At 34.3% G+C, this 14,812-nt stretch overlaps 1 protein-coding gene across 1 annotated transcript in view; it reads right to left on the reverse strand.

The window, feature by feature from the left end:
• The window catches only part of TOPAZ1 (testis and ovary specific PAZ domain containing 1), a 62,746-nt gene that overhangs the window by 33,563 nt on the left and 14,371 nt on the right, over positions 1-14,812 (reverse strand). Inside the window, exons 3-8 of the mRNA XM_027522698.1 lie at positions 13,907-13,968; positions 13,027-13,154; positions 6,116-6,180; positions 4,097-4,239; positions 2,491-2,576; positions 1,634-1,759 (exon numbers count right to left, since the gene is read on the reverse strand). Coding sequence (XP_027378499.1) covers positions 1,634-1,759; positions 2,491-2,576; positions 4,097-4,239; positions 6,116-6,180; positions 13,027-13,154; positions 13,907-13,968 — 610 coding nt within the window. The remainder of the gene's footprint in view (positions 1-1,633; positions 1,760-2,490; positions 2,577-4,096; positions 4,240-6,115; positions 6,181-13,026; positions 13,155-13,906; positions 13,969-14,812) is intronic.

Genomic DNA, 14,812 nt, shown 5'->3' on the forward strand with positions numbered 1-14,812 from the left:
GGAAGTCTAGTGTGCTGTGGTCCATGGGGTCACAAAGAATCAGACATGACTGAGTGACTGAACTGAACTGATGTAAAAAGTCAACACCATAAAAGGAAAAAAATAAAAATAAAAAGGTAAGATTGGACTATATAAAGATTAATAATTTTATCTACCAAAAGACATGTCTAAAAGGGTAAAAAGGCTTGTTGGTGGGAATGTAAATTGGTACAATCATTATGGAGAAAAATATGGAGGTTCCTTAAAAAACTAAACCCAGAACTACCAGATGCTCCAGCAACCCACTCCTGGGCATATATCTAGAGAAAACTATCACTCTAAAAGATACATGGATCCCAACATTCACTGCAGCTTTATTTACAATAGCTAAGACATGGAAACAACCTAAATGTCCACTGATAGAGGACTGGATAAAGAAGATGTGGTACATATATATAATGGAATATTATGCAGCCATAAAAAGGATGAAATAATGTCATCTACAGGAGGATGCATGCACTAGAGATAATGATCATACTAAGTGAAGTAATTCAGACACAGAATGACAAATATATTGCTTGTATGTGGAATCTGAAAAAATGGTACAAGTGAATTTATTTACAAAACAGGAAGGGGAGAAGACTGGGATTGACATATATTCACTAACTAACAAGGACCTCCTGTATAGCACAGGGAACTCTACTCAGTACTCTGTAATGACCTATATGTGAATAGAATCTAAAAAAGAGTGGTTATAAATATCTATTACTGATTTACTTTGCTGTACACCTGAAACTAACATAATATTGCAAATCAACTATATTCCAATAAAAATTTAAAAACTAAAAAATAAAAGTATGAAAAGGCAACTTGCAAAGTAGAAAAAATTATTTGCAATACACATATTCAACAAAGGATTTGTATTCAGAATATAAAAAGAATTCTTGAGATGGATAAGAAAAAGACATCCTCTAGAATACAGATGAAATATTTAGATACTTACAGGAAGGGAATATTCAAATACCCAACAAACATTCTGAAAAATGCTCAATTTCATCACTCATGCAGGAAAGCATCACTGCCCACCCACTAGAATGGCTTAATATGGCTGATAACACCAAGAGCTGATGAAAATGTAAAGCACCCAGAACTCTCAGACCAAATTAAAAATGTAATTTGTTAAACCACTTTGGAAATTTATCTGGCAGTATCTAACTAAAGTTGAACATATGCAAACTCTTTGACACAATAATTCCAGTTTCAAGTATAACCCATAAGAATAGCTATATATGTTCACCGAAAGACATGCACAACACTGATGGCATTACTACTGTATTTACCAAATTTAGAAGCCATCCATCAAAGTAGTATTTATCAACAATATAAATTTTTCTATACTCTACAATGGTATAGTCAACATTATACAGTAATGAGAAAGAAACATCTACAATTAAGTAAAAAAATACAGATGAATCTCAAGCATGTTGAAAAAAAGAAGCTAGAAACAAAAGCATACAGAATGTATGATTCCATTTACATAAAGCTCAAAATCAGGCAAAGCTCTTATATTAGGATTTGATGCAAATCTGAATTAAAACCATATGACTGAAACGGTTATTAAAACAATCTCTACTTCAGACGTAACACATTTTACCTTTTCATCCCCTTGCTCAGGCACGTGACCAAACTTGCACTGTGATCGCTCACAGCCACGTAACGTATTAAAATGAAATTTGCAATATCTGTGGGGTATCATCAACCCTAGTGGCTTCTGGAACACCTAGAAAATTAGGCAAATTCCCTTTCTGTGTTAATTGTGAAACACTTACTGCAATCAAGTGAGAAAGCATTTGAAACAATCAGAAATAATATATGTCCAAAAAAAGTATCAAGATAAATTGTTTGCTAATTTGATTAAAAAATAATTCCAAACAATTTATATTTTAAAAAATTATGATACAATCAATTTAAAGTTATTTGTCTGAATTTCTGCAATTTCATTTAGTGTAAAACTTATAGTCCACCAGTTACTACGGTTTCACTATACATGGCTTTAAATGTTTATACTTTCCCTCCTTGTCATGTGCCTGCCCTTTTTAGTTTTATAAAAAGTTACTTCTACTTTTATATATGCTTATTTCAGATGCATTTGTTAGAACTGAAAATTTCCTTAGCTTTTCTAATTAACAGAAAAAAGGTAATGAGTGAAAGTTATTTACAACAAGCTTTTCCTATCAACTGCTTTTTATTAATAGCTTTCTCCTTCACCATAGAAAACTATTCATTCTATTATTTTCTGTTTTGGATATCCCATCCCTCCCCCGCTCCCCCAGTCTTAAACGTCTTATATTGTTTGTGAACATTCTCTAAATTGCTACTCATTTTCTGTTCCTTTTCACTAAAATCAACAAAATGTCCAGAACTGCTTAAATGATAATAAGGAAATAAAACCAGAAAGCCCCAAAGTATATGCTTATAAGATTATCATTATTTTTTAAGTAACGTACTTACCCCTACATTTTTTTCCCTCTTAAATATTTCACAAATTTCAGGATTCTGCAGCTTTAGGACAGAATGTTTCCCTGGTAATCTGAAATCTAGAAATGATTAAGAATGACATTACATTCCAATATGTTATAACTTATGCCTTTCATAAAGTGAAATAGACTACTACTATATGTTTTAATATTTCACTTTGGACTTCTTTTGTTCAATTCACAGGCTGTTGCCAGTGGTATAGTTCTGTGAAATATACAATAATTTACACCTTAGGTGTTCCTTAAGGATGTCTAGATCTGAATTTAACATTTTAAATTCATTATAAGCTAAAGATACTTTCTTAAAAGCCTCACATAGCAGCATTGAGTACTATATTCAAATGATCGTTAAGTTAAACACATAATAAACTTTTTGTAGGGATGAAAACTACCGATAGACCTAGGTGTTATGGACTAAATTGTGTCTCTTCCAATTCATATGTTGAAGCCTTAACCTCCAATGTGCCTTTGTGGAAGTAATTAAAATTAAATGGGGTTATAAAAATGAGGCTGTGATCTGACAGAATCAGTGTCCTTACAGAGACATCAAGAGTGAGCATTCCCTCTCTCTTTCCAAGCACATGCACCAAGGAAAGGCCGTGTAAGGACTTGGTGAAAAGGCTGCCGTCTGTAAGCCAGGAAGAGAGCCAGAAACTGAACCCTACCAGAAACTTGATCTTGGACTTCTAGCCTCCAGAACTGTGTGAAATGAGTATCTGTTGTTTAAGCCACCCAGTCTGTGGAATTTTGTTACGCCAGCCCAGGCTGACTACTATACCAGGCATCATTATTCCTTAATGTTAGTCTTTTAAAATGAGAATTATGACATTTAGAAATTATTTTTTCTAAAGATAACATAGAAATGTTTTTTATCTTAAGTCATCTCAATTTTTACTTTGGCTGCATCCAGATATAATTTGAGACAAGTTGAAGTTTTTGCTGCATAGCTTTGCAGTACGTTTTACTGTGACACCTGTAAAGCTTTTAAAAACATGTGATAATCACGGGCTTGCTTCTACAGGACACAAAAGCAGGCAGCATGAGGGCAGAGATGGGAGGTATGGAAGAGTTAGGTGTGAACTACATACACAAGAGGATTTGTTTCTAAATTAATTCTTCAATCTAGCTTATTTTGTTCACATACATCACTATGAATTATTAAAAATGACACAAAGTATAAAGTACATTCTTAATTTCTAAAACACTCAACTAAATTATGAATATTTTAGGTATAAACTGTAATCTACCTGTACTGCCACTATTGTGTAAATACAGATAACCCAGAAGTTGTTTAATCAAAAGTACTAACTAAAGGTACACAAATCTTCTAATCTTAACACATCCTATGCTTGCTTCCACTTTCTTTTTATGGCCCCACCCTGCAGCTTTTGCAGGATCTTACTTCCCTGATCAGGGATCAAACCTGTGCCCCCTGCAGTGGAAGCACAGAGTCCTAACCACTGAACCATTGGGGAGTTTCCTCAATTATTTTCCTTAACTTTTTTGTTTTGGGTGGAAAAATCTCCTGTATCATTTCTATATTGTCAAAAGTCAATAGAATTTTATTAAGAAAATTGTACCATTCATCTGTGGATTCAGTAATGTATCTTCCTGATGAGCATTAAGATTCAAAGGCGGCAATGGCACTGGTAAGCACAGAGGTTTGGAGACCAGTGCTGCTAAGTGACATTCACCAACCATAATCTCTGTATTTTTAGAATCCCTGTTGTGTGAGCAGAAAAACCAAAATCAGAATTTAAATTTATTCTAAAAACATTAAAGTAATGAGAATCAAATAAGTAGAAACACATTCCAATGATATATATGTTCTACATACTATGCTATATACTACTATTATATACTATGATTCTTCAGTAGTTTCAATAGGTTGTTCCTGCCTTAATTAGAAAACCAATACTTTTTAAATGGCTAGGGTATGGGGAGAAGTGGGGTGGTGGGGTTGAAACTACAGCAAAACATTTTTGATCACGCTAGCCAAAAGGTTAGAGGAAGAACTAGATCAATGTCCAGATCCAGAAAGACCATTCAATGATTCTAGTGACAGTGCAATGAAACAAATGAATTAAAAGTTATTCTTCAGGACAAGTATATATAATAAATTCATACATGTACTTGAGATCTTCCTTTTAGAAGAAGGCATAAGAAATATATAGTTTGAGGCTTCTGATTTAAACAGCTTTGATTATATTCTAATTAGTGAGATCCTATATAACCAGTTAAAGAAACCACTCTAATCTTGAGGTCACTTACCTAGAAAAATAAGTAACTTAAGCAGGCGGAAGGGTACAAAGTACCTCAGAGCTAACAGATATAAATGAATTTACTTTCTCAGAGAAAGACTCATGTCCTTATTCAGATACTAAAACATTTACTTTAAATACAATTCTAATAAGCCATAGGTGAGTAAAATAATAAGAGGGGGCAATGCTTATAACAGTTGAAACCTAGTGGCATTGATGGAGTTTAATCATTTCACACAAAATAAAAATTTCTGCTTCTCTCCCCAACTAGGGATATCCCTGAGATATGCCATCATCATAACTCTCCTCCAAATAAAACAAAATAAACCAGGTAACATAAAACAAAGAGATATGAATTATGGAATTTTATAGATGGAAAAGATTTTCTAGTAAACTTCTTTTATTCTGATTAGATGATGAAATCCAGGGTAAGGTGGTCACTTGCCCAATATCACACGCCTGGTCATTATGGCAGAGCCAAGGTGATGACAAAATTCTGCAGGTTGCAACTATTTAGCTTGTAAACATAATGTTTTCTTATAGGAAAAAAAGTTGACCTTGTCACATTTTCTTTTTAAGATCTTCAAGCGGTAATGAATCATACTGTGCCAATCTAATTCTTACCTAGGCTTTTCTTTAACATAAAGATTCTCAGACTTGAGCATGTATCAGGGTTAGCTGGTGATCTTGCTGAAACACAGATTGATGGGCCCTATTTCTGGAGTTTCTGATTCAGTAGGCCAGGGATGGGAACAAATAATTCTCATTTCTGGCAAGTTCCCACACAACGCTGCTACTGTAAGGCTCACACTTGGAAAAACACTGTCTTAACATAAAAGAACTTGAACAGATTTGTCACCTGACCTGACTGTGCCTTGCCTCATAGCAAAGTGGGTGTGAGAGGTGAATCAAATGATCTCCCAGGTACCCTCCAAACCTAAATTTGGTATCTGTAATATGTCCCAGTGAGTGTACTGTACCTCTCAGTACTAATCACTGCAGACATGGAAGATACCCACAAGCTGCAATGCTCATCTGATTTCAGCTATTCTTACCTTCATAACAATCACATCCACATCTTTTTTTTTCTTTTATTGTATCACCATTCCTCATTCCTTTCTCAAAAAATAATTTATGGCTAAAAAGAGTTAGTGACAGCTTTAAAGTAACTTATAATATCCTTGACTCTGTATATACCTGACATGTTAAATAATACCCACATACTGTTTATGACATAGTAGCCCAACTACATACAAGAGAGAATGAAAAACAGGCTCAAGACACAAATTACATGGATGACTATTTTAACATTATGTAATTAAAAATTATGTTACAAACCTTCTGCAAACTTCAGAAATAGTTTCTTTTTCTTCTCGAATAGCTACCTTGTCTGAAAATCTACACTGCGGAGAGATTATGGTTAAAAAATGTAAGTGAATATCTCTACATTCTATATTAGGCTACAAGGCTTACCAGATCAGAATGTATTAGATATTAATTAAACAACTAGCTTATGGCCAAGCCAGGAAGTAATTCTACTCTACATTATTTAAAACACTGAACACTGACTTCAAAATTTCCAGTGTTCAGAAAAATATAAATCAACACATTTTCCCTAGTTTTGATATCACCTTTAATTATGCAAACTACCATTTCTAATTATTTTGAACAATTATAGCCATGTTTCCTTTTATTTAGAAAGAACAGCTTTGAGTGATTTTTATTTATAGGTGGTATTTATGAACATAAATGTATTTTTCATTAGGAATATTTATATCTATTTAAAATGTTGGTATACTTAAAGCTCTTTACAATTACTATCTTGGGAATTGTGATTCTCTAATTACGAGAAAGTTATATATGCTAAAATACTAGGCTTTTGAAAAACAGACACCAAAATAAACCCCCCAAATCACCCATCATTTGGGTAGCCAGGGTTAACCACTTAATATCTTACTTTATATCTTTCTAGTCTTTCTAAAATTACACAAGAATATTTTATAATAACATACACATTATATATGCTATTATAACCTTTAGGAAGAACACTATAAAAATCAACTGAGGAACATGAAATATTACGATATAACATGTTCCTGGATGAGAATGTTAAATGTAAAAAATGCTAATTCTCTCCAAATTAATTTATACATTTAAAAAATTACAACATGAGTTTAAAAGAAAAGAATATATATTTCTTTCTTAGAAAAAAAGAATATAAGAACAGCCAAAAATTTTTAGATTTATAAAACATTTTGGTATCTTTTAAAGCAAACTTTCCTTACTGTTTTTATTTTTCAAGTAATTGACAGTATGGAATTGGTACAGACGTGAGCAATTAATGAAATAAAAGAGAAGGAGTCATTCTATACATAAAAACTGAAAATATTGAAGATGGCACTTGAAATTTGTGAGGAAATGATTCAATAAATAGTAACAGAACAACTAACAGGTAGTTAAGTTGGATGGAAAATAAGCGTGGCACCAATTCACCATATTCCAAAATACATTCAATAAATATTTAAATATAAAAAATACTGAAAGTATTGAAAATAAAATATGAGTAGTTATGTAATTTGGAGAGTAGAGAAAGCCTAAGATAACACCAAAGGCAGAAACAATGAATTATGGATCAACAGGTCTAAATACAAACATTTAAAGTATTTTCATATGCTAAGATGACAAAATCAACTGTCAAAATAAGAATAGAAAGGTTACATTGTTTCTACATTCTTTCTTCCAAGATAAAATTTAGATTTATATTGATAAATTTAAATATAATAAATAACACCAAAAAATACTATAAAAAGATACAGGTGAAAAATTTTAACTCCAAAACAGGGAAGTCTTTCTCTAAATACAACTCACAACTCAAATATCATAAAATAAAACTGATACACTGGACTAAATAAAAATAAAAAGCTCCTTCAAGGTAAAAAGTTCCTCTACTAAGTCGAATACAAATGAAAAATAGGAAAAGCTAGGGCAACATATGACAGAGAACCAATGTTTAATATATGAAAAGTTCCTACAAATAAAAAAAGATCAAAATCTGAAAAGAAAAATGGGCAAAGGACATAAAAAAGAAGTTCACAGAAGAAAATGTAAATGGCTTTTACACATACTAAAAGATGCTTAACTAGACTAGACTCGTAAGAGGAAAGCAAGTGAAAAGTCATTTGTAAAAATACACAGATGGACAAAAATAAAAAAAATTTTAATACTGAGTTGGTGAGTGTATGGGGGAGAAAACTGTCATTCCCATACAATGTTGATGGAAGCATAAATCAAAGCAATCTTTATGTAGGGCAATCTGAAAATTCTACTTCTAAGAATCAATCCAAAAATGCTTGCACATATGCAAAATGCCTTATGCTCAAGGATGCATAATGCAACAATGTTAAAATAGCAAGAAAATGGGAACAAACCAAGTGCCCATCAATAGTGGAACTTGTTGAACAGAGTATATCCATATAGCGGATAATTATATAATTGTAAAGAGAAAGCATCCTTACATATATGGAAAGGAAACACTCTCTATTATATAGTAAGTTTAAAAAAGATGGAATGGTATGCTATCGTTTGTATAAAATTAAAACGAATACACAATAGGTCCAGTTAGAGAAACAGCAAGTATCTCTTACTGGACTAATCCTTCTTCAGGTAACAACTATAAACCTTAGACAAGATATTAAAAAAAACTGGATGCAGCCTGGATGGGATTGGGGGAGAATGGATACATGTACATGTATGGCTGAGTCCCTTAGCTGTTCACCTGAAACTACCACAACATTATTAATGGGCTATATCCCACAATAAAATGAAAAGTTTAACATTTGAAACAAAAAATAAAAAGAATACACAATAGGTCCAGTTTAAAAAATGGCAAGTATGTATCTCTTACTGGGCTAATCCTTCTTTAAGTAACAACTATAAACCCTAGACAAAATACAGAAACAAACAAACAAACAAACTAACTGCCTGAAGACACCGGAGAGATAGGAAAAGCAGACACAGTCTGGAGGGAAAGAGGGAATGACACCGGGTAACAGTCCTGTTTTTATGACACTGGGTAACAGTCTTGTTTTTATGAATTTATTCTTAAAGGGAGAACTCAGTTGTAACCACTTGGAAGGCTAAAAATTTGCCCTTCTGAATGAAACAAAGAACCAGAAGACAGAGTTGAGGCAAAGTCAGAAACTGGGATGTGAGGTTGGGGACCCTGGAAAGGAGACAGCCTAAGAGAGGAAGTCCCTAAATGTGCTTTAAATTTGGTCCAAACCTCCAGCTGACCCTTGAGCTATACCTTTGTAAGGCAGACTCCAAACAACCCAGGTGACACTAAAAGAACTGAAGAAACATTTCAACTCCCTACTACCCCGGGAAATAACCTGGAGGATGAGCCTACCAAAGTTGTTGAAGAAACCTAAGCATGCCATCACCAGAGAGCCCAGCAAGTGCAAACCTGGGCGCTTCTTTCAAAATACCAAATTATAGAGACGGAAAACATATTAATGGTTGCTAAGCTTAACAGATGTTAGGGGTAGGGAGGGAGGTGTGACAAAGAGGTAGTATAAGGAGGGTCTTTGTAATGATGTAATTATCACCTTGATTGCACTACAGGCTACAAAAATCTGCACACTTGATAAAATACACAGAACTGCACACCCTCATTATACGAATACCAAATTTCTGCTTCTGATAGCGGGCGTTAAGATGAAATCATGCGGAGAAACTACTTTTGCAACTTCTTGTGAATTTACAATTGTTTCCAAATAAAAATTAAGGACACTAGCATTTTGACTATCTGGGGCTCAAAACTAGAATCACTAAGCAATTACCACCATGGTAAACCTAAAAACTGTTGTATATGGATTCTGAGTATAACTGATACATAAAAGAAAAAACAAGGCCTATAGGTGGAAAAGACAGAAATATATACAGATATATAAAATCAATAAGGAAGCATTTCTAAAAATTCACAGAAAACCATACATAAAAGCAGAAAAAATGGTAATCTAGACCTATGCCCTATAAATCAACTTATTTACCCTCTAAAATTCCTAAAATGTAAGGTGATAGATAGTTAAAGTTTGTTAATCCCCAAATCTGGGGGCCAGATATCTTAAATATTATTGACAGGGTCATGTATTTTCTAAAGGGTTGATACTTTGAAGCTTACCATGGTATCAGAAGGATAAAAGCATCATTTCTCTTCTCTTAAACAAATCCAAAAAATAGCATCACTCTAGGAAGCAGCTAAATGCTTTTGTGGATTATTTTTAAAAGAGCTAATATTGAAAACAGTCTACATCTTTAAAATATTTAGCGTTAAGAACTCAGTGAATTCTGGCAAACATCTCTTAAAATCTATCCTTGCAGAAGAGAATGCATTAAGTCTTCTCTCTGCTTTAACAACAACAGGATACAAACTGTTTATTTTTTAATGTTTTAGAGCAAAGGTTGGCAAGCAATAGCCTGCAGGCTGCCTGTTTTTGTAAATAAAGATTTGAACACAGCAATTGACATTTGTTTTCATACTGTCTATGGCTTCTTTCTTGTTATAGCGACAGAGTTAAGTAGCTGTGACAGCAACCATAGGGATCACAAAGCCAGAGAAGTGTTACTATCTAGTCTAAATTCTAAAGTAAAGGTTTGCTGACCCCTGCTATAGAGTCAAGGGACTCTACTGTGTGACCCTGGATAAGATACTAAGTCTCAGTGTTTTCATCTGTGAAACACATTTCATGTACAGTAAAGTATTAACTCAGTAAATCTGGGTTGTCCATATGTTATCTGTTACAGGCTTGGCCCATGACCTCCCATGCAAGGTGGCCAAAACAAACAAAAACACATACAAGAAACAAAAACCTACAATCATTTGTATTATTATTCTCTATCAGACACTGCTCTAGGTGTGAAAGATTCATTTGTGAGCAAAATGGACAAAAATCTTTGCCTTTACGGAGTTTCATTCTAGCAGGAGGAGACAGAGATAAACATAAATAAGTAAATGTAAAGGATGTTATATTATGACAAGTACAAGAAAGGGGGATATGAAATGTTGACAGCAAGGAGAACATTGCAATTTTAGACTGGACAGCCAGGGGAGGTCTCCCTGAGAACATGAAATCTGAGTAAAGATGTGAAGGAAATAAGAAAGTCAGCTATATAGTTTTTATTTTTTTTAGGAGATAAAATGCCAAAATCAAAGGCCCTGAAGTAGGAGAAAGCCTGGTTTGTTCCAAGAACAGAAGGAGGCTAAGGGGGTCAGGGTGCAAGAGCTAAGGAGAGTAGTCAGATCAGAGAGGATTCAAGGTTGGGGAGGAGGGGGAGGGGACAGATAAAGGGTCAAGTAGGTCATAGTAAGGACTGTGGCTTTGAGCCTGAATATTAAAAGCCACTGGAAAATTTGAAGGGGAAGAGTAACATGATCTAACCTATGCTGTGTTGACAATAAACTATAAGATAATAATATTAGAAGCTGGAGAAATGTTAAGAGGCCCCTGCAGTAATTCAGGCAGGAGATGATACAAGGCTGGGCCTGGGTGTGATGTGGTGTGGGTGGGAGTGAAGAAAAGAGGACAATTTCCAGACATCATCTGAAGCTGAGGCCAGCAGGATTTCCTTACGGTCTGCATATGGAGTGAGAGAAAAAGAAAGGAAGAAAATCCAAGGTTTCAAGCCTAAGTGATTTATCAAGGATGGGGTTGCCATTAATAGAAAAGGGGGAAAATGACAGGAAAGGCTCGTGTGTGGCAGGGGAGGGGACATATAACAGGAGTTCAGTTTGGAACATGTTAGGTTTGAGAAGCCCAATTGGACATCCCAGTGGAAAAGTCAAGCAGGCAACTAGATACAAAGCTCTGCAGCTCAGAGAAGAAGTTCAAGCTGGAGATGTGAACTTGAGAGTCTTAGCACACAGGTGGCATTCAGTGCAATGAGGTTGCATGAGATCATCTAAGGAGCAAATCTAGACAGAAAAAAGAACAGATTTCTGGTCTAGGTGCTGGGTTGCTCCAACACATAGAGGTCAGGGAGATCAGGAGAGACCAGCAAAACCAACTGGGAAGTTGTAGACAGAAATGACACCAGGCAGGTTATATTTATCCTGAAAGTCATGTGAAAAAAATGTTTCAACAAAAGTGTAATTAACTGCTAAATACTAGTGACAGTTTCAGTAAGATTAAGACTGAACTATGTCCATTAGATTCAGCAACGAGGAGGTGGCTGGGAAGTGTAAGAAGGGTAGTTTTGGCGGAGGTGAAGGCGAGTATCTTTGGAACTGGAGGAAAAAGTCTGGAGATGGTGAGTCTAGACAAGCTTTTGGAGAAACAGGATGACTGCTAAAAAGGAAAAAGGAACCTTGAAAGTGCTTTTTTTGTGGTTTTGTTTGAAGATGGGAGAAAAGAATGCTGATGTCGAACAGAATGATCCAGTAATGAAAGGAGAATTGCTGCAGCGTATTTTAAGAGAGAGAAGAGGTGGATTTTAGCACACAGGTGGAAGGAACAGCCTTGGCCTGTTCACCCATTGTAACAGGAAAAACTGGAGTTTCGGGAACAGATGCAGGTAGGTGGTCTAACATGTTGGTGGGAACTTAAGTTCCTTTCCAATTGTTTCAATTTTGTTGGTGAAGCAGGAAATAAAGTCGCTAGCTGTGAGGACAAATCAGGAGGAATAAGGAGAAAGAAGAAACCATGAAATAGTTGTTGAGGTGTCAATTAAATTATTCAACAGGTTAAGGCAATCATACACTTTATCTGGCAGATAACTGATACCCTGTTTTCCCCATATCATACACCAGTGGTGTGTTTCAACATCAAATTAGGTTTATATTCAATTCCTAGGCCTTCTGCATCTGTGGTTGAATAACTGATGCTTGCATTCATAGCACTCAGGCACTGTGATATTCCAAAATTTCAAAGAATATCAAATGATATTTAGTACTTTGTGTTTACTGAGGCAGGAAGATATGTAACAATTTTGAAAGATTCATATAGGTTTGAGAAGAACCTTAAAAGCTAAATATGTAATTAAATAGTACACCCTATTTTCTCAGACGAGTGAGACTCTGTTAATACTGTGCTTATGCCAGGTACCAAACTATATAGTCCATGGCCAGAATGATGTGACTTTTATTCAAAAATAGGCATTATCCTGTTGCGTGAGTGCACGGCTAAGATGAACTTCTATATTTACCACCATCTGGACCAAGAAATAAGGAAATGCAAAAAATTCTCTAGTACCTTTTCGTCCAAGTCTGAACTTTTTGTCTGTTCACTTAGGCCTCTCGGTTTTTCATTTGAAGAAGTTTCATGAGTAACTTCTCCTAAGGAAATGTTTGCATCTTTGGAATCATGTTTTATCTCACTTGCTGAAAAGAAGTAATATTCAACTGTAGAAACTTTAAATGGCAAAATAACCAAGTCATTTAGAGATTGTTCTAAAAGTGAGTTAGAATTCAGAGACTCTCTTAAAGTCCAATGTGACAAATATGAAATAGCATTTTCAGCAAATTATACATTTATTCCTCCCTCTCTATCAAAATAACTCCATTACATGGTATAAAAAGATATGGCAGTAACACAAAATTAAGACATAAAGATAAATTTAAGAATCTTTCTTGATCATGTCCAGTTATTTTCAATATATTTTTAAAACTTGGAAGTTTCTGAAATTAACTTTCCAATTAAATTATTTCCTGCAAAGATTTGGTTATTTAAACTTATGATTAACTGTTAATTACAAAAAATATTAAAAAGGACTCATTTATTTATTTATTTATTTTTTAAAAAGGACTCATTTAAAATATGATTAAGCTTAAATACATATTTCGGTTTCAAAATAAGACTACAAAAATTGCTGAGTTCAATTATCTTTGAATTATCAGCTTTTTTAGATAAAGCCTAACAAAGTTATTTTTTAAATAATCAAATGGAAAATTTCTCAAAATCTGATCTGCCAACCAGGTAGTTAAAACTGAGAAAAACTGACAAAGTGTGTACAAGAGGGTTGACAGACTCTGAAATGAAAAGCCTCCTTTTTAAATGAATTTATTCTGACTGTGCCTAAACAGAGATACAAAAACACCTCAATGCTATACATTATGAAAATGTCAAGTTTTACCTGCTGACAAGGAAGCACAGATCTCTGACTTCATTGATCCAGGATCCGGTACAGGCAGTTCCCTATTACAAAGCAAACAGAGCTTAAACATTATCACATATTCTTGCAGAACTATCCACTTCTCTAAACATTATATAACACTAGCTTTAGCAGCTGGTGAACATCAGCTCAAGTCCTCCAAGGTCAGAGTACTATTCAGGGACACACACCTAAGTCAATTCTGAATTTGATCCTTTAATCACATTCACCACAATGGTTAGGAAGTGCTGCCATTCAAACTTTGTTACTCAAAGAGAACTGAGAACATATACCAAGCATTTGAAACATTTTTTTTAAGTATTACATCAATGCAAGATAATGACTAACTCTTACTCTCAAGCATGCATATATGTGTCTTACTGTCAATGTAAAAGGATGAGTTTGTGAGCAGTTTGAGTCTTTTTTTTGGTAGTCTCTGAATACAACCTAAGATCTAATAGTAACAGCTATGGAGATGACAGTTAAGCCAACCTGGGTTCAAATATTGTTCTGCCACTTACTATGTCAATTGTAGTAAAATTATTAAACTTCTTTGAGTCTAACCACATCTATAAAATGAGAATGCCACCCACTCATGAGGTTACTGTGAGGATTAAATGAGATAAAATGTTCTTAAAGCCAATGGCATAGGCTCAACAAATGAAAACTACATTTACAGGAGCCACTCAAAAAATGGCTTAATATTATTTCACTTTTAAAAACTTAAGACAAAAAATAAATAAAAGTACACCAAATATAATATAGTAAACACCCATGACCTCACTACTTATTCCTTTAATAAATGAGTTTTATTAAACTTGTCCTACAGTTCTATGACTGCCCATTGGTTCAGGGATACTTCCTAGCCAAGAAAGAAGAAAACACATT

This window comes from Bos indicus x Bos taurus, chromosome 22 (assembly GCF_003369695.1).
Source record: "Bos indicus x Bos taurus breed Angus x Brahman F1 hybrid chromosome 22, Bos_hybrid_MaternalHap_v2.0, whole genome shotgun sequence".
Classification (NCBI taxonomy): domain Eukaryota; kingdom Metazoa; phylum Chordata; class Mammalia; order Artiodactyla; family Bovidae; genus Bos; species Bos indicus x Bos taurus.